Here is a 25,464-nt window from a genome sequence, read left to right on the forward strand (position 1 = left end):
ACTAACCATGACATACAAAGCCATCCACAACCTGTCTCCTCCCTACATCTGTGACCTAGTGTCCCGGTACTTACCTGCATGTAACCTTCGATCCTCACAAGATCTCCTTCTCTATTCCTCTCTTATCTCCTCTTCTCACCATCGCATACAAGATTTCGCCCGTGCCTCCCCCATACTCTGGAATGCTCTGCCTCAACACATCAGACTCTCGCCTACCTTTTACAAGCTTCAAAAGGAACCTGAAGACCCACCTCTTCCAACAAGCCTACAACCTGCCGTAACCCTCAGTCTGATATAGCGCCGCACAATCAGCTCTGCCCTACCCTACTGTATCCTCATCTATCCCTTGTAGACTGTGAGCCCTCGTGGACAGGGACCTCTATCCTCCTGTACCTGTGTGTCTTGTATTGTTTGATTATTGTACTTGTCCCTATTATGTATACCCCGTTCACATGTAAAGCGCCATGGAATTGATGGCGCTATAATAATAATAATAATAACGTACATGGCTAACATTGAATATGGCATGATATGCTTTGTCTATGTATAGAGCTTATTTTGGGTTGATGCTTTGATTCCTTGTCCGGCTACAATTCATCGGCAGTGTGCTTTACGTACAGTGTATAATATTACTTCTATTTTGGATTGATTACAGTTACACTTGATTTAAATGTGTTTTACTCAGAATTCACAATCCATTTTTCTCATTCCATTATAGGCTTTTCTGCTTCATCAAGTTCCCCACAGACCACGACAACATTGACTCCTAAAAGCACATCACCTCCCCTTGCTCGACCCTCTGCAGCCTTTGGTGATAAACGTAAACAGGCTTTGGGGATTTGGTATTGCAGCAAGTGCTTACTAGAGAACAAGGCATCGGACAGTAAAATGCATGTCTTGCGCCACGCCAAAAGAACTGCCAGCTGGAGACCTGAAAGAGTCGGCTGCTTCAACACCAAGCGCCACTGTTAAAAACACATTAACTTTGACAAGCGTGCAAGGATTTGGAGAGCAGTTTAAAAAGGCTCCTGGCACCTGGGATTGTGATACTTGTTTGGTACAAAACAGACCCGAATCCACAAAATGTATAGCATGTGAGACTCCCAAGCCTGGGACTGAAGCGAAAGCGGCCTTGCTTTTACTCCCCACAACCAAATCTGATAAACCCAAAGTTCCCGCTGACACTGGTTTAACATCTGCAAGCCTTAAGTTTGCGGAACTGGCTAAGAAACCTCTCGGATCTTGGGAGTGTGATGTGTGCCTTGTGCAGAATAAAGCAGAAGATGGCAAATGCGTTGCCTGTACCACCCCTAAACCAGGTTCGGAAAAACATCCGTGTGAATGTGTGATACTGAACAAATCATGGCATAGGCCCATTGCACTAGTTAGCCCATTTCTGAGTGACTCTAATTATTTGTAGAACTAAAAGGCATAGTTTCTTTTTCTGTGCATGTACACTGGTCAGTTACTAATCATGGTGCTATGCAGATTTATCTTTAGCAGTGGTATGGGTATGTAATTGTTGCTCATAGTGGCATTTACAGCAGAAAATATCTATCGCTGGCTGCAGTGTGCACTTTTCATATGGGCATGACCAAAATGGCCAGTGTTTTGGGTTTTTTTTTCCTGTCATTTTGTCAACCCTTTAGGGGTTACTGTAGCCTGCGACAACGTAAATCTCGACTGGGTGAAATCTAAGTAACATTTGCAGCATGTCTATAATTGAAGCATTGTTATGCTACTTAAGAATTGAACTTACATTGTGATGTACTTTTGATGCAGAATTCGCACCAAAATTGTCCAACATCTGTAGTGCGTGAATCTAGTCTTAAAGGGGTTGATCAGTCTTGTAAGAAAATTCTGCCGTCACTCTTGACTGCAGACTGAGTGCAGTGTGTGACTGAACATTTGCGATTTGCATATTTCTGGTCATGTCCCGACTAGAAGCAACTGGCTTCTGTCAATAAAAGAGAGTTGAGAGAAGCGCAGGAGTCACGATTCAGCAGTCAGTGAGACGGACAACATCTTTAACCTCTTACCGACATTGGACGTATTGGGTATGTTCTAGATCATGTCGGTGTAATTACTGTCGGCTGCTGCGTTGAGCCAGTGGTGATTCCTGCACATGTCTGCTGATTTGATCACCAGACGAGTGTGCCACGCAGGCGGATCCAAGATCCACCTGTGCCTGTTAATACTTTAGATCAGAGGTTCCCAACTCCAGTCCTCAAGGCACACCAACAGTGCATGTTTTCAGGATTTCCTTAGTATTGCACAGGTGATAATTTAATCACCTGCAAAGGTGCTGAATCCAACACCCATGCAATGCTATAAAGAAATCCTGAAAACATGCACTGTTGGTGTGCCTTGAGGACTGGAGTTGGGAACCTCTGCTTTAGATCACGCTGTCAAAATGTGACAGCGTGATGTAAATGGCCGCGGTTGGGAATGTGACTTTCCCCGCCGCCATCGAAGGCACCGTGACGCGATCATGTGGAGCCGATGGTAGCACAGGGTCATGTGATGACACCAGTCGCTATCATCATGTAGTTCCTGTTACAGCCGGCAGAGCAGTGGCTGTAACAGGAGAGCAGCATTTCTGCTGATCAGAGCTATACAGCTTTGATCAGGAGAAATGAATCCGCGATCAGACTGCTGATCCTTATAGTCCCCTAGGGGGACTAGTAAAATAAATTAAAAAAAGTTTTTTTAAAAAAAACCCTTAAGTTCAAATCACCCCCCCATTCACCCCATTGAAAATTAAACTTAAAAAAATATACACATATTTGGTATCGCCGTGTTCAGAAATGCCTGATCTGTCAAAATATAAAATCAATTAATGTGATAAATTTTGCGTAAAGTGCAATAAATGCCCATCCACTTTTTTGGACAAACTAAATTTTCTTTATCGTTCCTTTGGGAGACCCAGGTGTTTAGCTTCTACCTCCGGAGGACACACAAAGTACTACACGTAAAAGTGTAGCTCCTCCCCCTGAGCTTATACACCCCCTGGTGAGCAGACCCAGCCAGTTTATCGCTTTGTGTTCAGGAGGCATACATCCACACATGCATTCTCATATGATTTTTTCCTTTTGGAACGAGATTGAAGAGTGGGGTCCACGTCAGGACCCCCGGCATGTCCCTTCTCACCCCACTGTGTCGGCGGTGTTGTAAGGTTGATTCCTAGGCTGGAGCCTTACATGCCGTGCTCCTTCACCATCCCTCCTGGGCTCTGGCTATAAGTGGGAGCCAGCACGGTCTCCATGCTTGGCAGGAGACCGGTCTCCATCCGCAGCCCTTCAGGACCCTGCTGGACCGGAGCACTCATCCCCAGGGACTTGGCCCTGCGTCTCAGCAGCTAAGTACCTGAGACGTTTAGATTTCGGGGTCCCTGTACTTTATTGTTGGGGGAGAGTGTGCTTATTGTGTTTACTGACATTTCCGGCGGGTTCTCTAGCTGTCGCCTGAGAACCGCGCCGATGGTGCCTGCGCGTCGGCCGCGCCGCTCAAATTTAGGCCCCGGCTTCGCCGGAGGCCTAGTTTCTGTTTCACTGCCCTCGCATGTCACTCATGCAGAGGGACAGGCTCGGCTCCTCCCGGCGGCCGTTCTGTACAGGGGAGGGACACTCCCCACTGCTGTGTGTGTCCCCTCCCCTGTAGGTCTCTATGGCCCTCCAGATCCCGCTCCTCAAGCAAGTCCCGCCCCCTCTCTTCGCTCTGGCGGCCATTTTCTCAGCGTTCTCTCTGCGATCAGTCATTGCAGCGCTGGTCTGCAGCATCTCTGCTGAGGTGCTGTGCTTGGGGGTCCGGGCTTCGGGATCTGGAGGGCACACAACACCGCTCCAGCGGTCTGGTAAGCCACAACCGGTCTCCGGTTGTGGACCTCTGTATATACTCTCTGGGGTTCATTCTCTGGCAGAGCCCCCACTCCAGCAGCATGTCTCACACGAGGAGCAAGGCCTCAAAGCTTTATGCTGTATGCGCTGCATGTAAGCTCCTGCTGCCTGAACCGAGCACCTTCCCACATTGTGATGCCTGCTCTAACTTGGCGGTGCCACAGCCCGGAGTCTCACCCCCAGTGGTTTCTTAGGCTGCTCCTGCTCCTGTGGCTGAACCCCCGGCTTGGGTAGAATCCTTTTCTAGGTCTATCTCCCAGTCTTTTGCTGAGTCCATGGGACTTCTGTCCAGGACGTTGATGAATATGCAGCAGCCCCCTTCACAGGGTGCCTCTGCTGCTAGGGGTCCCTCAGGACCGGAGCTCACAGAGGATTCATCATCAGGGCCCAGACCCCGTCCTCCTAAGAAGAGACGCAGGGTTCCCTCTCCCTCCTCCTCCCGTGGCTCTGATTCCAGAGCTGACTCGCTGGATGAGGAGGATGCCTTTACAGGGGGCTCGGAGGCTAACTCCATGTGCCCCATTGATCTGTCCGAAAGTGACTCAGATCTTAGTGACTTGATTGCTTCTATTAATTCTGTACTGGATCTCAATCCGCCAGTATCAGAGGCGCAACCCTCTCTGGCAGAAAAGCACCAGTTTACCTTGCCTAAGAGAGCAAAGAGTGTGTTCTTTAACCACTCCAGTTTTCAGGCCGCTGTGACCAAGCCCAGGGCCTGTCCTGACAAGCGCTTCCCAAAGCGTGGTTCTGATGACAGTTTTCCCTTTCCACCTGAGGTGGTCATAAAGTGGGCTCAGTCCCCAAAGGTAGACCCTCCGGTGTCTAGGCTCGCAGCCCGGACCGTTGTGTCGGTGGCTGATGGCACTTACCTTAAGGATTCCACTGACCGCCAGATTGACCTTCTGGCCAAATCCGTGTATGAAGTGGCGGGGGACGCGTTTTCTCCGACTTTTGCAGCAGTGTGGGCTCTCAAGGCCATCTCTGCTTCTCTAGAGGAGATGCATTCCCTCACCAGGGAATCTTAACTTCCCAAGCTTCGGCCTTTTCATCCTATGCCATGTCTGCCATGCTGGAGGCTTCTCACCGCACTGCGGTGGCTTCGGCTAATTCCCTCGCTATCCGCAGAATCTTGTGGCTTCGAGAGTGGAAGGCAGATGCTTCTTCAAAGAAGTACCTTGCTGGGCTCCCTTTTGCTGGGTCCCGGCTGTTCGGAGAACAGCTGGATGAAATTATTAAGGAAGCTACTGGCGGGAAGAGTACTTCCATGCTTCAAACTAAAGCCAGGAAACCTGCCCAGGGTAGGAATCAGTCGAGGTTTCGCTCCTTTCGTTCCTCCAACAGGTCGTCCTCTAAGCCCTTTGCCTCGTCCGCTAACTCAGCCAAGGACCAGAAATCCAACTGGCGCACAAAAGCGCGTCCACAGAAGACCGCAGGAGCTGCTGCCACTAAGGCAGCCTCCTCGTGACTATCTGCCCGCACCAGCAACGTCCTTAGTCAGTGGCAGGCTCTCCCACTTTGGCGGCGCTCGGTTTCAACACATCTCCGATCAGTGGGTGAGAGATATCATCTCCCACGGCTACAGGATAGAATTCTCTTCCAGTCCGCCAGACAGATTTTTTCTCTCAACTCCCCCCTGCTCCAAGGCCGCCGCCTTCTCACAGGCCATGGCAGCCTTACAGGCCAATGGAGTAATTGTACCGGTTCCCGCCCGGGAACGGTTCAGAGGTTTATACTCAAATCTCTTCCTAGTTCCCAAAAAGGACGGTACCTTCCGGCCCATCCTGGATCTGAAGCTTCTCAACAAGCATGTTCAGGTGCGGCGCTTTCGCATGGAGTCTCTGAGATCAGTCATTGCCTCTATGTCCCAAGGGGATTTCCTGGCATCCATCGACATCAGAGATGCCTATCTGCATGTGCCAATTGCAGTGTCACACCAGCGTTGGCTACGTTTTGCAGTAGGAGAAGATCACTTCCAATTCGTGGCTCTCCCCTTAGGGTTGGCCACGGCCCCTCGGGTATTCACCAAGGTCATGGCAGCAGTGATTGCAGTTCTGCACCTCCAGGGGTTGGCAGTGATTCCTTACCTGGACGACCTTCTAGTCAAGGCTTCATCCAGCGCAGACTGTCAGCGGAGTGTCTCGCTCACTCTCTCCACTCTAGCTCAATTCGGGTGGCTTGTCAATCTGCCCAAATCCACTCTGACTCCGACCCAGAGGCTCATGTACCTAGGGATGCAGTTCGAGACCTTGACGGCAGTTGTGAAGTTGCCTTTAGTGAAACAGCAGTCCCTCCAGCTAGCGGTGCGCTCTCTGCTGAGGCCCCGCCGTTATACCCTCAGGTGTCTGATGCAGGTGCTGGGTCAAATGGTGGCGTCCATGGAGGCTGTTCCCTTTGCCCAGTTCCATCTGCGCCCCCTGCAGCTGGATATTCTCCGCTGTTGGGACAAGCGGCCTTCCTCCTTACACAGGTTAGTGGCTCTGTCGCCACAAACCAGGAGCTCTCTTCAGTGGTGGCTTCGGCCTCTCTCCCTGTCCCAGGGGCGCTCCTTCCTGGCCCCGTCCTGGGTGATTCTCACCACGGATGCCAGTCTATCCGGCTGGGGAGCGGTATGTCTCCACCACAGAGCGCAGGGCACTTGGACTCCGTCCGAGTCAGCCCTTTCAATCAATGTGCTGGAAACCAGAGCCGTGCTTCTAGCTCTCCTAGCTTTTCACCACCTGTTGGCGGGCAGGCACATTCGAGTCCAGTCAGACAACGCGACAGCGGTTGCGTACATCAATCACCAAGGTGGGACACGCAGCCGCCTGGCGATGTTGGAAGTACAACGCATCCTTCAATGGGCGGAGGACTCCAAGTCCACCATATCCGCAGTCCACATCCCAGGCGTGGAAAACTGGGAGGCAGATTATCTCAGCCGTCAAACCGTGGACGGTGGCAAGTGGTCCCTGCACCCGGCAGTGTTTCAGTCAATCTGCCGCAAATGGGGCACTCCGGACGTGGACCTAATGGCATCCCGTCACAACAACAAGCTTCCCGTTTACGTGGCTCGCTCCCACGACCCTCAGGCATTCGCCGCGGACGCACTGGTTCAAGACTGGTCCCAGTTTCGTCTGTCCTACGTGTTTCCCCCTCTAGCTCTCTTGCCCAGAGTTCTGCGCAAGATCAGAATGGAGGGCTGTCGAGTCATCCTCATTGCACCGGACTGGCCCAGGCGAGCTTCGTATCCAGACCTGCTCCATCTGTCCGTAGAGATGCCGTGGCATCTCCCGGACCGTCCAGACCTACTCTCACAAGGTCCGTTTTTCCACCTGAATTCTGCGGCTCTCAAATTGACGGCGTGGCTCTTGAGTCCTGGATCTTGACGGCTTCTGGTATCCCTCCTGAAGTCATCTCCACTATGACTCGGGCCCGTAAGTCTTCCTCCGCTAAGATCTATCACAGGACTTGGAAAATTTTCCTGTCCTGGTGTCGCTCTACTGACCATTCTCCTTGGCCATTCTCCTTGCCGACCCTTCTGTCTTTTCTACAGTCCGGTCTGCAGCTGGGACTGTCCCTCAACTCTCTCAAGGGACAAGTCTCAGCTCTGTCAGTTCTGTTCCAGCGGCGTCTCGCTCGGCTGGCTCAGGTCCGCACCTTCATGCAAGGCGCGTCTCACGTCATTCCGCCTTACCGGCGGCCCTTGGATCCCTGGGACCTTAATTTAGTTCTCACGGTTTTGCAGAAACCCCCTTTTGAGCCTCTTAGGGAGGTCTCTTTGCATCGTCTTTCACAGAAAGTGATTTTTTCTGGTGGCCATAACTTCCCTCAGGAGAGTCTCTGATTTGGCCGCGCTCTCTTCAGAGTCACCTTTTTTAGTTTTTCATCAAGACAAGGTGGTTCTCCGTCCGACTCCGGATTTTCTTCCTAAGGTGGTCTCTCCTTTCCACCTTAACCAGGACATTACCCTACCTTCCTTTTGTCCGGCTCCTGTGCATCGCTTTGAAAAAGCGTTGCATACTCTGGATCTGGTGCGGGCGCTCCGGATCTATGTGTCTCGCACCGCTGCTCTTAGGCTGCTCTTAGGCGGTGCACTTCTCTTTTTGTGCTAACCACAGGTCGGCGCAAGGGCCTCTCTGCTTCTAAGCCGACCTTAGCCCGTTGGATTAGATCGACCATTTCGGACGCCTACCAGAGTTCTCAGGTGCCTCCCCCGCCGGGGATCAAGGCACATTCGACCAGAGCTGTTGGTGCCTCTTGGGCTTTCAGGCACCAGGCTACGGCTCAACAAGTCTGTCAGGCTGCCACTTGGACTAGCCTGCATACCTTTTCGAAGCACTACCAAGTGCATGCTCATGCTTCGGCAGATGCGAGCTTGGGCAGACGCATCCTTCAGGCTGCTGTCGCCCATTTGTGAAGTTAGGTTCTGCCTACTTCTTGCCTTTTTTCGGTTTATTTCCCACCCAGAGACTGCTTTGGAACGTCCCATGGTCTGGGTCTCCCAAAGGAACGATAAAGAAAAAAAGAATTTTGTTTCTTATAGTTCCGTATTGGGAGACCCAGCACCCTCCCTGTTGCCTGTTGGCAATTTTCTTGTTCCGCGTGTTATCACCGGCTGTTGTCGTGGACAGAGTTTCCGGTTGTTCCGGCTTTTGCTCTGTTCTACTTGTGGGTGGCTATTCTCCTTCAGCTTTTGCACTAAACTGGCTGCGTCTGCTCACCAGGGGGTGTATAAGCTCAGGGGGAGGAGCTACACACCCATGGTCTGGGTCTCCCAATACGGAACTATAAGAAAAAGAATTTACGGTAAGTAAACAAAATTCTTTTTTTTTTTTTTAATCCCTTAAATAAAAGTAAACTTACACATGTTTGGTGTTTACGAACTTATAGCGATCTGAGGCATCACACCGACACATCAGTTTTACCATATAGTGAACACTGTGAATAAAATACCCCCGAAACATTCATGCAATCGCATTTTTTTTTTTTTGCTATTTTTGCACACTTAGAGTTTTTTTTTGCTGTTTTCCATTACACCATATGGTAAACCTCATGGTTTCATTTAAAAGTAAATCTCTGTAGCCGGGACGCATACACCAGATTCAGAGTAGTGCCCATGACCGGAAGTGCGGACAACTTCAGATCATGCGCAGTGAATATATCTGAGGACTGGGACAGCTACACATGGCGTCAGAAAAGCTCATTGCTGACAGGTATAAAGCTGTGCGCATGTGCGGCTTTGTATTTCGCTGCCGATGACCCTAGCTGTTGTAAAGCATGTTTTGATGCCCACAGGGGTGTGATAACATGCTTAGTGGGCCGACTAGTCGGGGAACTAACGCCCCTGTGACTTCTCAGGTCTAATTAGCATCTCCTAAACAGTCTTTGGATATACTTTTTGTAAAGATCTGTTTATGTATGCTACTACATGAAGGGACTGTTGGGGGATGATTATAGATTTGTGCACAAAACTCGTGGTTCTGGGTGCACAGGGGGACCTGACGGGTTCCCTCTAACTCGCAGTCCACATATAAGTATTAGGCACATTAAAGTGCCATGCAATAATTTAACCCCTTTACCCCCTGCAATTTTCCGTAATTGAAACCGTAAGTTTTCCCATATAGTGTACTGGAAAACGGCAAAAAAATTCAAAGTGCGGAAAAATTGCAAAAAAAGTGCGATTGCATGATTTGTTTTTGAGATATTTTATTCACTGTTTTCACTTTATGGTAAAACTAATGTCGGTGTGATGCCTCAGGTCAGTACGAGTATAGGTTTGCTTTTATCTAAGGGGTTAAAAAAAACCCCCAGAAGTTTGTACAAAAAAATGGCGCACTTTTTGTGCGATTTTCCGCGACCCGTAGCGTTCTCATTTTTTGGGATCTATGGCTTAGTGACGGTTTATTTATTGCAGCTCGAGCTGATGTTTTTAACGGTACTATTTTTGCGCACATGCTACGTAATTTGTGGCGACCAAAAAACATAATTTTGGTGATTGGATTTTTTTTTTGCCACTATGCATTTACCAATCAGATTAATTGATTTTATATTATGATAGATTGGCCATTTCTGAACGCAGCGTTACCAAATGTGTATATTTTTTAATCTTTTAATTTTCAATGGGTTGAAAGGGGAGGTTAAAAAATGTTTTTCCCCTTACTAGTAACCCCTAGGAGACTATAAGGATCAGCAGTCTGATCACTCATTCATTTCTGTTGATCACAGCAACACACTTGGCTGCCTGTTACAGGAAGTGAGTCATGTGAGCTACAGGAGTTATCACATGACCCTGTGCTACCATGACAACCATTGGCTCACAGTGATCACGCACAGCGCCGCCGATGGAGCCAGGTAACTTAAGATTTACCGTGACTGGCATTTAGATGTCGCTGTTACATTTTAACAGCGCCATTTAAGGGGTTAACAGGCACGGGGGGAACGCGAATCCACTCGTGACTGCGAGGCACACGTCAATTGTACAAATCAGCTGCCATGTGCGTGGATCACTATTACACTATGGTGGTTTAGGACGTAATTTTACTGCCCACGGTCGTTAAGGGGTTAGAGGGGTATTTCCATTTCCAAGATCCTATCCCAAAATGGAGTAAGTATAATAATCTCAAATTCTTCCAATTAGAAATGTACAGTAGTATAGTTAACCTGATTTAGCCATATCTCTTACCTCATGTGCAGGGCATTGCAGTTACTCATGCTGACAGTTGCTAGTGGTTGTAACCATGGATATCTAGGCTGCTGTAATGCCCTGCATATGAGGTAAGGGACATGGCTATATCAGGAGAACTATGCTACATTTCTAATTGGAGATATTTGCTAATATCATTAGTATTTAATCTACTACATATTGGGATAGGATGTTTGAGATTGGATTTCCCCTTTAACTATACACATTGTGATTAATGCTTTTTATTGTGCATTTTCAGGACTGGCGGCTCCTGCTTCTACTCTCCCAACGTCTGCTCCTGCCGCCCAGTGTCAGCTTGGGTCATTGGAGCAGTTCAAGAAAGCAGCGGGAAGCTGGGACTGTGATGTGTGCTGTGTAAATAATAAAGCAGACGTTGTCAAATGTGTCTCGTGCCAGAGTGCCAAAGCCGGGAGCAAAGCGGAGATACCAGGTGGGCGTTACCAGATTCTACGTACCCCAATGTTCCTAGCCCTTAAGTACCTTACTATGTTCTTTACCTGTCCATTATGGGCCAAAATTTCAATAAGTACGGTTTTCTTTAGTGCATGTGTTGGCTGTTGCTTCTGTAACTGTTAATTTTTGTCTCTTATCCGTTTTGTTTTTTTTCTCTTCCCCCTTAGGCTTTGGTACTTTGTCTGGTTCAAGCGATTCCACACTTCCAACAGTTAAATTTGGATTACCATCCTCTACCAACTCTGGAGGACTTAAATCCAATGCCTCCACGGACTCTTTAACATCTAAGTCGGGCGGATTCTCTTTCCCAAAGTTTTCTGGAGAAATTAAATTTGGTCTAAGTTCTTCCCCTTCTAAGTCAGCAGATGAGAAGAAAGATACCGGCTTCAAGTTTGGGACACCAAGTTCTACCAACAATTCAGGTTCAACCTCAAACTTATTTGGCTTTGGTAAGCCTACCGAAAAGGACACTACTGCTAAACTGTCGGGTGATAATCCCTTTGGATCTGCACCCAGCTCCTCCGCTTCTGCCCCTAAACCTGAGACTTCAGAATGTACTACTAGCTCTAATGAGAAATCAAATTTGGCGGTGTCGTTTGGTTTCAAGGATCCCGAAGAGAAGAAGAATGAAACTTCTGTGGCAAGCGGCTTTGCCTTTGGTAAAACCGAACAAAAAGAAGCAACTTCCTCATTTGTTTTTGGGAAAAAAGATGAGAAATCCGAGACTGGCACAACAGCAATATCCGTTTTCGGGGCGAAGAATGAAGGAGGAGAACAACCAAAGCCGTTTTTGTTTGGTAAGCCGGAAGCGGCTAAAGTTGATGCTCCAGCATCTGTCACTTTTTCTTTTGGTGTGCCTAATGCTACAGAGAAGAAAGATGCAGATCAGCCTGCAAAAGCAGTCTTTTCATTTGGCCTTTCTACCCCGGCTACAGGTAAATGCGGATTTCCCCCATGACCCATGTGCTCCTCTCGAACTCGCTGTCTGTAAACACTGTCTTCAGACTTGTTCATACAATGCATTTTTACCACAGCAAAAAGTGCAACAAAAATGATGTCCAAGGTGACAGTTTGCATTGTTATATTTGTCTAAATTAGGGGTTTTTTTTTTTTGGTTTTTTTTTTTGCGGATTTAGACGTAAACCCCTATGTAATTGCTCAGGCTAGAACAGGATAAATGTGAACCGAGCCGTAGGCTACATTCATATATTCCTATCTATTTTTACATCTGTAAGAAATGTACCATTCCTGCCCCCGGTGTCATTGGTTTTGCAGTAGGACTGTCTGAACCTTTTTTTTTATCCATTGACTTAACAATGAATCCCTGATACAAGGATGAAACTGAAGTACACAGTATGTCTTCCGTGTTTCATCTAGTTGTTTTTTGCGCCGAGATTATATATTTTCTTTCTTCTAACGATGCTCAATGTATAGTCTATGTCGGGTCGAGCAAGGCAACGCTATGTTAGTCGTGCAGTTGTGGTTGCAGTTGTGTGTGTGTATATGTGTATATGTATATATATATATATATATATATATATATTATATTATATTAAGAACAAAACAAAAATATATATATATATGCACTACCACTCTGGGACTTGAGGACTGAATACTGCTGGTCTAATACACACTTATGTCCGCCCCAACAGGACACAGTTGCTGGCAGCCCTGGGGGTCATTGTTTAACCTCCAGTTGCCATGGCAACTATAAGCACCCTGTGATCAGTGTGGGGGACCAGAAAACAATGTCCGTTCTTAAGTTGTTTGCACCCAACAAAAAGCTCCAAATTTGACTACTGAATTAATAATAAAAGCAAAGAACAACATTCCCATATATAAATACTGCGTAAAAATCCACATGAAAAAAATGCTTCAAGTTTCTTGAAAAATCCTTGTAAAAAAAAACTGTAAACGTAGCCTCTATTTTTTAGTAGAATAACAAAGTAGAGCAGAGAAAGTTCTCTGTAAGAAGTGTTTCCTGTAGAGGGCGCTCCATTGCCGTCACAGGAGCAATTCCGCTGTGAACACCGTACAGTCAGATCAGCTGTGTACTATGGCTGCTCCATCAGGGGCCTAAACCATAAGCACCAGATACTAGGCAGTGACTTTTCAGTAAACTGCCTGATATTTTTTGATAGAATAAACTGTGGAAAAGAGAAGCGCAAATAGTCTTACCCTAGTAACAATGGGGGAAAAGAAAGAGATGGTGCTACTCACCTATAGGGGTTGTGAAAGTCACAACTCCTATAACCGCATGTATGTTGATAAATCCAAGTCCCGGCAGCAGTCCCTCGGTGGACAGATAACAGAGAGCAGTAGATGGAGGGTTTCCCAGCCGCGCCAAAGACCAGCCAATTTAGGTAGTAGATTAATGTTGCTTTTTATTCCATATACAGGTCAACGCGTTTCGGAAGGTACCCCTTCCTTCTTAAGGACCAACAGGCAAGAAAACATCAAATCTCTTTTGATGTTTTCTTGCCTGTTGGTCCTGAAGAAGGAAGGGGTACCTTCCGAAACGCGTTGACCTGTATATAGAATAAAAAGCAACATTAATCTACTACCTAAATTGGCTGGTCTTTGGCGCGGCTGGGAAACCCTCCATCTACTGCTCTCTGTGATATTTTTTGATGACATTCCACTTCATAATTGTTTTTTTTTTTTTTTCCCCAACAATGAAGACATGTAAAACATTAATATTTTAAATTAAGAGTGCATTTTTTATGGGAGAACATGTGAAAATAATTTAAAACGTTTTGACATATTCCACTTCATCAAAGGGAGCAACTGCTGAAATGTGCATGAAGGACTCTATTAAGCAGGTGGGGTCTGCTCATGTCTGATGTCTCCTTCTCTCCTTTTTTGAGTTTGCAAAAGAATAAGGAAGAATGAAGTTTAGGGTCACAAGGCAGAGCCATATTGTTGGTGACTGCAAAGTGATACGGGGATGTGGACAGTATCACAGAGGATATCTGACTGCACCAAATCTGTTAGATGGTACTTCTCACCGTATCACACGCTAGGGTTGGATATGTGTTTCTAATGCACTGGGATTAGATACGTGTCTCTATCACAAGCTGGGGTTAGATATGAGGAGGGTATCACGCTTTGATACTACGCTCTGCTGGCTGTATAACACATGGGCATGGGATACATAGCTCTGTGAGCTGTATCACATGATACATGGCACTGTGGGCTGCATCACACATGATGTGATTACATTTCTGGTTCTGCCATGTCAGTGTAAAGCCTCCTTCAGATGTCTGTGATGCAGGGACATCTAATTGAGGCTTTCACTGACATAGCAGAGCTGAGTCAGTGTTCAGAGCCCAGTAGTGTAATGATTACTCTGCTGTAATCTGGACACTGCAGGGACATTCTTGTCTACGGTGCTGTTCTCACAGTGTTATCAGAGCTGAGGCAATGACTTCTCCAGTGGTTAAAACAGCCCGATAGCCTGACAGTAGTACAATGTCAGGCTGCCAATCACTGCATCCCGGGGGAATGTTGTAGCTCACAGTACAGCACCAAAATGGAGACACACACACACACACACACACACACACACACACACACACACCCTGTCATCTGGACAGCTCAGGGGGCTTGTGCAGATCATAGCTGAAGGCAGCCACAGGTTAGAAGATGTGGTCAGACACCGACCAGGGGCTGCCGTGTTTGAGGTATAGAAGTGTCATGCTCAGACACTTACACACACGAATGAGAATGGCAGCCCCCAGTGTCTTCAGAAAAAAAAAATTGTCAATACTGTTGTATTTCGTATTTAGGATATTTGATTATATACTTAATAATACAGATATAAAATTCATGACTTGCCCTTTGTAGATAGTGTTGCTGTTTATGTGCATGTAATAAAATTCTTCCTTATTACTACTGTAGGAGAGCTCGGGGTATAGTATGGCAGTGCGGTGAACTTACTTTCTCCATTTTCCTTACACAGGAACCACAAAGCCGTTTGGGTTTGGATTCTCGAATAATGGCGCCTCTGCTGCACCCCAGCCGAGCAGCATTGGAAGCTCTGGCAGTGCATTTGGCAGTGTTCAGCAGCCCAGCACCCAGACGGGCACCAGTGGCATATTTGGAAGTGCTGTGCAGTCTGGCAGTACATCTGGCTCCGGTGGCTTTGGGGCCACAGCTCCAGCGAGTGCACCCAGCAGTACTGGCTTTAGCACTCCGGCTGCATTACCTGTCCCCCCTGGTTCTAGCAGTCTGCTGGGTAGCACCACGGCTTTGAACACACCGGCAAATTCGAACACGATATTTGGGAGTGCAGCTCCCTCTGTTGCTGCTTCCACCTCCAACAGTGTATTCGGCAGTGCGGCCCCTGTAAATACAACCAGTGCCAGCAGTGTCTTTGGAGCCGCAGCTTCCACCAACACATCAGCAAGTTCCAGCAGTTTGTTTGGCAACTCAAACGTATCCACCAACTCTGCAAGCTCCCCCTTTGTTTTCGGACAGTCGGCTACCACAGCGAGTGCCACTTTGTTTGGCAATCCGAATGAAGCCAAGTCTACCTTTGCATTCTCTGGACAAGAAAATCAGCCGGCGGTGACCTCCACAAGCACAGCTCCAGCTGCCGCACCATTTGTCTTTGGAGCGGGTGGTCAGACTGCAACACAAGCAGCCCCAAGCTTTAACTTCACTGGAGCAAACACGTCAAGTGTAACAGGTAAACTAAATTGTGGAAGATTTCCAGATTGGGCTAGGAGCGCACCATTTGTGGAGCAGAAACTGAGGAGAACTTTCCACATCTCAAACACACAAAGTTTCTGCTCAGTTTCTTCTCTCAAACCTCTGCAAACAGACTCCATTTGCAAGTATCCTTCAGTGCCAATGGGAAGTTTGCATTTCATAAAATGGGGTTGTACTCTGCTGTGTAATTTGTGCTGAACGTGCTCCCTGAATACCTGAACGTCACAGACTACATTGCCTATACTGGATGTATGCATAGACCTCATCCAGCAGTAGTGGTGAAACATGCGACTACATGCGGTGTAGGCAACGGCTGCAGAGATTGGTAAGGAATGATTGATGAGGAGCTCTACAAGAAATTATTATACAACTGCATTAAAGGGGCTGTCCCAAATTCTTAAAGGGAATCTCTTACCAGGTTTTTGCCACCTAATCTGAGAGCAGCATAATGTAGGGACAGAGATCCTGATTCCAGCGGTGTCACTTACTGGGCTATTTAGTGTAGTTTTGATAAAATCACTGTTTAATCAGCAGTAGATTATCATTAGAGGACTACTTCGCCTGCTGCCAGGTAGTCCAGCATATTCATGTGCTCTGTATAACTGCTAGATCTGCAACAGATAAAATTTTTATTTCTTCGTCGCTCTATTGGGAGACCCAGACAATTGGGTGTATAGCTACTGCCTCCGGAGGCCACACAAAGTATTACACTTAAAAGTGTAAGGCCCCTCCCCTTCTGCCTATACACCCCCCGTGGGATCACGGCTGCTCAGTTTTCATGCTTTGTGCGAAGGAGGTCAGACATCCACGCATAGCTCCACTGTTTTTAGTCAGCAGCAGCTGCTGACTATGTCGGTTGGAAGAAAAGAGGGCCCATACTAAGGGGCCCCCAGCATGCTCCCTTCTCACCCCACTTTCTGTCGGCGGTGTTTGTAAGGTTGAGGTATCCATTGCGGGTACGGAGGCTGGAGCCCACATGCTGCTTTCCTTCCCCATCCCCCTCAGGGCTCTGGGTGAAGTGGGATCTTACAGGTCTCCAGGCACTGAGACCGGGCTCCATCCACAGACCCAGAGAACCTGCTGGATATGGAGCTGAGTATCGTCAGGGACAGGGCCCTGCTACATTAAGGTACTCTGTGTCTCCGTACACATCGCGCACACACACACCAGCATTGCTGGGAGTGTTAGTGCGCCGGGGACAACAGCGCGGAGCGCTTGTGCTTTTATTCACTGCAGCTTAGCTGAGTGAATTTATGTATTAGGAACTGCCGCGCCGGCCGCTGCTGGGTGTTTTACACTGTGGCGCGGCTGGGACTTGTGGTGCGCCGGGGACTTCCGCGCTGGCCGTGCATAGGACGGCCGCGCTTATTACTCGAGTCCCCGGCTTTGCGGCCTAGTTTTCGTTTCGTTCCCGCCCCCAGCCCTGCCAGTCAGGGGAGGGGCGGGACGCTGTACAAAAAAGTCAGCGCCGAGAGCTGGAGTCTGCTTTGCATTCTCCAGCCCCCTCACTGGACACAGTGGGACGCCAGTTTCCCGCTCTTGTCTGGGGCACGCCCACGGCCCGCCCCTCTTCACAGGACGCCGGCGGCCATTCCTGCATGCAGTCCGAGCTGGAGAAGGGAGACAAGCTCTGGGCAACCAGTCACAGGATTCTGGCGACCACACACCCGCCTTTGTGCGGGCGGTAAGCAGCACCTGAAGTGCTGACCCCACTAATGCCGAAGTGGTCATTTGTACTTTATGCTTGTATGCTATACACTGCACTGTACGGTCGCTATTCTTGGATATATACCCTCCTAGATGGCTAGACAAGAGCAGCAAAAAGCAAGGGTGCTAAGGCACAAGCTTTCTATGCTGCGTGTATTGCATGTGCTGAAGTGTTCATTTCTACTTTATGCTTGTATGCTATACATTGCACTGTACGGTCGCTATTCTTGGCTATATACTATCCTAGATGGCTAGACAACAGCAGCAAAAAAGCAAGGGTGCCAAGGCACAGGCTTTCTACGCTGCTTGTACTGCATGTGATACCGTTCCACCGGCAGGTTCCACTAACCCCCATTGTGTGCAATGCTCCCCTGTAGCACTCGCTCAGCCGGGGTCTCTGCTAGAGGTGGCCAAAGGAACCACCTGTGAACCCTGTCCAGGGAAAGGGACGGAGTGGCAGTTTCGGCTGATAGATTGTCTGTGACTATGACTAACATCTTAGAGACTTTGCAGTCCAGACAGACCATGGGCAATGTTGATTCAATGCTCCCGGGCCACCCTCATTTGGAACAAATCAGTGCTCCGGGGAGGTCCCATGCATCCCAGGGTGAAGGCTCTGACACGGACAACAGTCCCAGACAGCCTAAGCGAGCTCGCTGGGAGCGGCACTCGGCTTCATCACTGGTCAGGGTCCCAGCAGGAGGACTCTAATGATGAGGCAGACGTAGCTGATCAGGACTCTGATCCTGAGACCGCTCTCAAGCCGGATACACCGGATGGTGACGCCATGGTGAATGATCTTATAGCGTCCATCAATGGAATGTTGGATATTTCTCCCTCAGCTCCTCCAGTGGAGGAGTCAGCTTCACAGCAGGAGAAATTCCATTTCAGTATCTCAAGCGTAAATTGAGTACTTTTCTGGCCACTCTGACTTCAGAGAGGCAGTTCAGAAACACCACGCTTATCCAGATAAGCGTTTCTCCAAACGTATTAAGGATACAAGTTATCCCTTTCCACCTGACGTGGTCAAGAGCTGGACCCAGTGTCCAAAGGTGGATCCTCCAATCTCCAGGCTGGCGACTAGATCCATAGTTGCAGTGGAAGATGGGGCTTCCCTTAAAGATGCCACTGACACAGATGGAGCTCTGGTTGAAATCCATCTATGAAACTATCGGCGCGTCGTTTGCTCCAGCATTCGCAGCCGTATGGGCACTACAAATTAGTTCAGCTGGTCTGGCGCAGATTGACATCGTCACACGTACATCTGTTCCGCAAGTAGCGTCCTTAACCTCTCAAATGTCTGCATTTGCGTCTTACGCTATTAATGCTGTCCTGGACTCTACGAGCAGTACGGTAGGGGCGTCCGCCAACTCCGTGGTTGTACGCAGAGCCTTGGGGTTAAGGGAATGGAGGCAGATGCTGCTTCCAAAAAAGTGCTTAATTGCCATTTTCTGTGACAGACTGTTTCGTGAGAGATTAGATGAAATCGTTAAACAGTCCAAGTCTAAGGATTCTTCCTTACCCCAGCCCAAACCTAACAAACCCCAACAGAGGAGGGGACAGTCGAGGTTTCGGTCCTTTCGAGGCTCGGGCAGGGCCCAATTGTCCTCGTCTAAAAGGACTCAAAAGGTTCAGAGGAGCTCAGATTCTTGGCGGGCTCAGTCACGCCCAAAGAAGGCAGCCGGAGGAACCGCTACCAAGGCAGCTTCCTCATGACTGTCGGCCTCCTCTCTCCGCATCCTCGGTCGGTGGCAGGCTCGCCCGCTTTGGGGACATTTAGCTGCCACAGGTCAAAGACCGTTGGGTGAGAGACATTCTGTCTCAAGAGTACAGGATCGAGTTCAGTTCTCGTCCTCCGACCCGATTCTTCAGAACTTCTCCACCTCCCGACCGAGCCGGTGCTCGTCTGCAGGCGGGTGCTCTCTAAAGGCAGAAGGAGTGGTGATCTCTGTTCCTCTCCAGGACCAAGGTCACGGTTTTTACTCCAATTTGTTTGTGGTGCCACAAAAGGGACGGGTCTTTCCGTCCTGTTCTGGACCTAAAAAACTGCTCAACAAGCATGTGAAGACCAGGCGGTTCCGGATGGAATCCCTCCGCTCCGTCATCGCCTCAATGTCTCAAGAAGAGTTCCTAGCATCAATGGACATGCTCCAGAGCACCAGCGTTTCTACGCTTCGTTATAGGAAACGAACACCTTTAGTTCGTAGCCCTGCCTTTCGGTCTGGCGACAGCCCCACGGGTCTTCACTAAGGTCATGGCTGCAGTAGTAGCAGTCCTGCGCTCTCAGGGTCACTCTGTGATCCCTTGCTTGGACGATCTACTCGTCAAGGCACCCCCTCAAGAGGCATGCCAACACAGCCTGATCGTTGCGCTGGAGACTCTCCAGAGTTTCGGGTAGATCATCAACTTTTCAAAGTCAATTCTGACCCCGACCCAATCGCTAACATATCTTGGCATGGGGTTTCATACTCTATCAGCGATAGTGAAACTTCCGCTGGGCAAACAGCGTTCACTTCAGACAGGGGTGCAATCTCTCCGTCAAGGCCAGTCGCACCCCTTGAGACGCCTCATGCACTTCCTAGAGAAGATGGTAGCAGCATTAGAGGCAGTCCCTTTCGCGCAGTTTCTTCTGCGTCCACTACAAGGGGACATTCTCCGCCAATGGGACGGGGAGTCAACGTCCCCTCGACAGGGACGTTTCTCTTTCTCAGGCGGCCAAGGAGTCTCTTCGGTGGGGGCTTCTTCCCACCTCATTGTCTTCAGGGTGGGGAGCAATTTTTCTCCTCCACAGGGCTCAAGGTACGTGGACTCAGCAGGAGTCCACCCTTCAGATCAATGTTCTGGAAATCAGAGCAGTGTATTTTGCCCTACGAGCCTTCCAGCAGTGGCTGGAAGGCAAGCAGATCCGAATTCAGGCGGACAACCCCACAGCGGTGGCATACATCAACCACCAAGGGGGGACACGCAGTCGGCAAGCCTTCCAGGAAGTCCGGCGGTTTCTGACGTGGGGGGAAGACACGGCATCCACCATATCCGCAGTTCACATCCCGGGCGTAGAAAACTGGGAAGCAGACTTCCTCAGTCGCCAGGGTATGGACGCAGGGGAATGGTCTCTTCACCCGGACGCGTTTCAGGAGATCTGTCGCCGCTGGGGGATGCCGGACGTCGACCTAATGGCGTCCCGGCACAACAACAAGGTCCCAGCTTTCACGGCACGGTCTCACGATCACAGAGCTCTGGCGGAGGACGCCTTAGTTCAAGATTGGTCGCAGTTCCGGCTCCCTTATGTGTTCCCACCTCTGGCGCTGTTGCCCAGAGTGCTACGCAAGATCAGGTCCGACTGCCGCCGCGCCATCCTCGTCGCTCCAGACTGGCCGAGGAGGTCGTGGTTCCCGGATATGTGGCATCTCACGGTAGGACAACCGTGGGCACTACCAGACCGGCCAGACTTGCTGTCTCAAGGGTCGTTTTTCCATCTGAATTCTGCGGCCCTGAACCTGACTGTGTGGCCATTGAGTCCTGGATCCTAGCGTCTTCAGGATTATCTCAAGAGGTCATTGCCTCCATGGGATAGGCTAGGAAACCAAGCTCTACCAAGATCTACCACAGGACGTGGAAGATATTCTTAGCTTGGTGCTCGGCTCAGGACGTTTCTCCCTGGCCATTGGCATTGACTACTTTCCTTTCCTTCCTGCAATCCAGGTTGGAAAAAGGTTGGTCGCTCGGCTCCCTTAAGGGACAAGTCTCTGCGCTCTCTGTGTTTTTTCAGAAGCGCCTGGCCAGACTCCAACAGGTACGCACGTTCCTGCAAGGGGTTTGTCAGATCGTCCCTCCTTACAAGCAGCCGTTAGAGCCCTGGGATCTGAACAGGGTTCTAATAGCTCTCCAGAAGCCGCTTTTCGAGCCTATGAGGGATGTTTTCCTTTCTCGCCTTTCACGGACAGTGGCCTTTTCTAGTGGCGGTCACGTCTCCTCGGAGAGTGGCCAAGCTAGCAGCGCTGTCTTGCAAATCTCCCTTCCTGGTGTTTTCACCAGGACAAGGTGGTTCTGCGCCCGATTCAGGAGTTCTCCCTAAGGTGGTATCCCCCTGTCATCTCAATCGGGATATCTCCTTACCGTCTTGTCATCCAGTTCATCAATGTGATCGGGATTTGCTTTTGTTGGATCTGGTGAGAGCTCTCAGAACCTACTTTTCCCGCACGGCGCTCCGGCGCCGCTCGGAGGCACTCTTGTCCTTGTCGCTGGTCAGCGTAAGGGGTTGCAAGCTTCCAAATCCACCCTGACTCGGTGGATCAACGAACCAGTTCTTGAAGTCTACCGTTCTGCGGGGCTTCCGGTTCCCTCAGGGCTGAAGGCCCATTTTGCCAGAGCCGTGGGTGCGTCCCGGGCATTACGGCACCAGGCTTCGGCCCAGCAGGTGTGCCAGGCGGCTACCTGGTCGAGTCTGCACGCTTTTACCAAGCATTATCAGGTGCATACCTATGCTTCGGCGGACGCCAGCCTAGGTAGAAGAGTCCTGCAGGCGGCGGTTGCCCCCATGTAGGAAAAGGCCATTTTACGGCCTATCACGAGGTATTATTTTACCCACCCAGGGATTGCTTTTGGACATCCCAATTGTCTGGGTCTCCCAATAGAGCGACGAAGAAGAGGGGAATTTTGTTTACTTACCGTAAATTCCTTTTCTTCTAGCTCTAATTGGGAGATCCAGCACCCGCCCCTGTTTTTTTGGGGTATACATGTTAGTCATGTTGAATGGTTTCAGTTCTCCGATATTCCTTCGGATTGAATTTGCTTAAACCAGTTTATTGGCTTTCCTCCTTCTTCCTTTTGCACTAAAACTGAGCAGCCGTGATCCCACGGGGGGTGTATAGGCAGAAGGGGAGGGGCCTTACACTTTTAAGTGTAATACTTTGTGTGGCCTCCGGAGGCAGTAGCTATACACCCAATTGTCTGGGTCTCCCAATTAGAGCTAGAAGAAAAGGAATTTACGGTAAGTAAACAAAATTCCCCTCTTTTATCAGAAGGACCGCAAACCGCTCAGTAAGTGACACATTGCTGGAATCGGGGCCTCTGTCTCTACATTAAGCGTCTCTCAGATGGGGGAGTAAAAACCTGGTGAGAGATTCCCTTTTAAATGGGTAAAATTGCAAATTGCATATTTTTACTATTTACCTCTTATTGAAAATCTCCCCCATTCTCAAGAATAGTGATTTATAATGTGTACTTTTAGTTGCCTAGGTTACTGGCCGCCCTGTAGTCTGAGCAGCGGAGTACCTAGGCAAGGAGCTTTCACTACTAGAGTAAGGGATCCGATGCGATATACTAGTGACCCTCTGCTCCCGCTCCGCCGCAAGCAGGAGCCGAGTGTCATCATACTGTGATCCGAATTTGTGAACGGATCACAACCTCGGAGGAGAGGGAGAGATTAATCCCCCCATCTCCTCCGTTGTCAGCCTGTGTGTATATCGCACTGCACTGGGATGTTATCCAGTGCGTTCCGCACACTGTAACGTTTTTTGTGTGCGGCGGATCGTTTTTTTTTTTTTTTTTACTGTGAGCATGCGCACAGTAAAAAAACATGATTGACTGTAAATTCAGTTCCAGCGGCCGGAACGATCAGCTGATCAGCGGCCGCCTTTTCTGAGCGATCAGCCGACGGCTGCCTTTTCTGAACGATCAGCTGATCGCCCGGTGGCCGATCAGCTGATTGTTCACAAAAGGTGGCTCGGTGTTACGGATGCAAAACAACGGAAGTGTGACAGCAGCCTAACACTGGCAGGATCCAGTGATGGAGCCGGCTGCAGAGGAGCGCTTGCTCGCTTTAGAGAAAGTGTTTGCCCCACCCCATAACAATCTGAGGAATCCATTACATGTACCTCATTATCTTTCACTACATATACACTGTTTAATATGTCAGTAGAAATGACAAGGTGACAAATGAGCCTAATGACCTTTTTGTTGCTCCTTCTCTAGGTACTAACTCCACTCCGTTTATATTCGGTGCAGCAGCTGCTCCTGCCGCCGCTGCCAACCCTGTTCCAGCATTTGGGAAACCTGCCAGCCAGACAAATACCGCCCCAGCCTTTGGCTCATCATCATCTTCTAGTTTGTTTCCCAGTACTTCTCAAAATGTCCCTGCTTTTGGATCACTGACTAGCAATGTGCAGACACCAGTGTTTGGCCAGCAAAATTCTCAACCTGCTTTTGGATCCAGTACAGCTCCCTCTAGTGGTAAATATCAGGCTGTGAGGGTAATGTGTATTAATTAAAGCTGAGGTGCCAAGAAGATAGTTAAAGGGAATCTGTCAGCAGGTTTTTGCAATGTAAGCTCAATACAGCATGTTGCAAGGTTTAAAACCTAGAATTCAAGAATACCTGTGTTGTCATGGTCCGATCTGGTTTTTGTTTGCGATGTTTGTATAACCAGCAGGGCCCTTATGATTGTTCGGACTACACTGTCATACGTACGGCAGTCTGACATTCCCTTTCTTATGATTGACACCTCACTGTCAATGTACAATCTCTATAAAGAGCCTGGTGTGGGCGGGGGCAGCTTTCTCAGCTCTGCTACATGGCTAAAAGTAAAGATTCAGTTGTGTCAGAACGGCTGCAGCCGGTAATCTAAGTTATACATTGTTGGATTCAGGATTGTTTGCATATACTCTTTGCCTATATCATGCTGCTGTCAGGTGAGGTAGCAAAAACCTGCTGACAGATTCCCTTTAAGTGTTGAAAATATGTCATGTCTTTTTCATTAATTGATTAGTAAATTAATGTTACCGTGGCCTGAAATCATGAAATTCCAGTTGGTACAGTTTTGTTGTGGCTCATTGGGATTTTCTCCACCATGAACATTTCTTGGTAGGATCTTCCATGATACGGCTGTATCTTAGAGCGCCCCTAGTGGCCAGACCTTCACTGATGCTATAGATATGCCATCAATTCACACATTATTTTTTCTTTATCGTTCCTATGGGAGACCCAGACATTGGGTGTATAGCTTCTGCCTCCGGAGGACACACACAGTACTACACTCAAAAGTGTAGCTCCTCCCTCTGAGCTTATACACCCCCTGCAGAACCAGATCTAGCCAGTTTACCGGAGAACTCATCCCCAGGGACTTGGAACCCTGCGTCTCAGCAAGCTAAGTACCTGAGACGTTTATATATTGGGTGTCCCTGTACTTTATTGGTGGGGGAGAGTGTGCTGAGTGAGTTTTCTGACATTTCCGGCGGGTTCTCTGGCTGTCGCCTGAGAACCGCGCCGATGGTGCCTGCGCGCCGGCCGCACCGCTCAAATTTAGGCCCCGGCTTCGCCGGAGGCCTACTTTCGGTTTCACTGCCCTCGCATGTCATTCATGCAGAGGGACAGCGCGGCTCCGCCCAGCGGCCGTTCTGCACAGGGGAGGGACACTCCTCACTGGGTACATGTCTCCTCCCCTGTAAGTCTCTTTGGCCCTCCAGATCCCGCTCTCAGAGTAGCTCCCGCCCCCTCTCTTCGCTCCGGCGCCATTTTCTCAACGTTTTCTCTGCGATTAGCACTGGTCTGCAGCATCCCTGCTAAGGTGCTTGGGGGTCCGGGCTTCGGGATCTGGAGGGCACACAACACCGCTCCAGCGGTCTGGTAAGCCACAACCTCTGGTTGTGGACCTCTGTATATACTCTCTGGGGGTCATTCTAGCAAGCCCCCACTCCAGCAGCATGTCTCACACGAGGAGCAAGGCTCCAAAGCTGTATTCAGTTTGCACTGCATGTAAGCTCCTACTGCCTGAACCGAGCACCTATCCACATTGTGATGCCTGCTCTAACCTGGCGATGCCTCAGCCTGGAATCGCACCCCCAGTGGTCTCTCCGGCTGCTCCGGCTCCTGTGGCTGAACCCCCGGCTTGGGTAGAATCCTTATCTAGGTCTATCTCCCAGTCTTTTGCCGACTCCATGGGACAGCTGTCCAGGACTTTGCTGAACATGCATCAGCCCCCTTCACAGGGTGCCTCTGCTGCTAGGGCTCTCTCAGCGG

At 49.3% G+C, this 25,464-nt stretch overlaps 1 protein-coding gene across 1 annotated transcript in view; it reads left to right on the forward strand.

Annotated features, from left to right (window-relative positions):
- NUP153 (nucleoporin 153) overlaps positions 1-25,464 on the forward strand; it is a 177,169-nt gene that overhangs the window by 140,663 nt on the left and 11,042 nt on the right. Inside the window, 6 exon segments of the mRNA XM_075314720.1 lie at positions 719-885; positions 887-1,319; positions 10,814-11,005; positions 11,196-11,963; positions 14,990-15,718; positions 23,422-23,679. Of these exon segments, the coding sequence (XP_075170835.1) occupies positions 719-885; positions 887-1,319; positions 10,814-11,005; positions 11,196-11,963; positions 14,990-15,718; positions 23,422-23,679 (2,547 nt within the window).

This window comes from Anomaloglossus baeobatrachus, chromosome 6 (assembly GCF_048569485.1).
Source record: "Anomaloglossus baeobatrachus isolate aAnoBae1 chromosome 6, aAnoBae1.hap1, whole genome shotgun sequence".
Lineage (NCBI taxonomy): Eukaryota > Metazoa > Chordata > Amphibia > Anura > Aromobatidae > Anomaloglossus > Anomaloglossus baeobatrachus.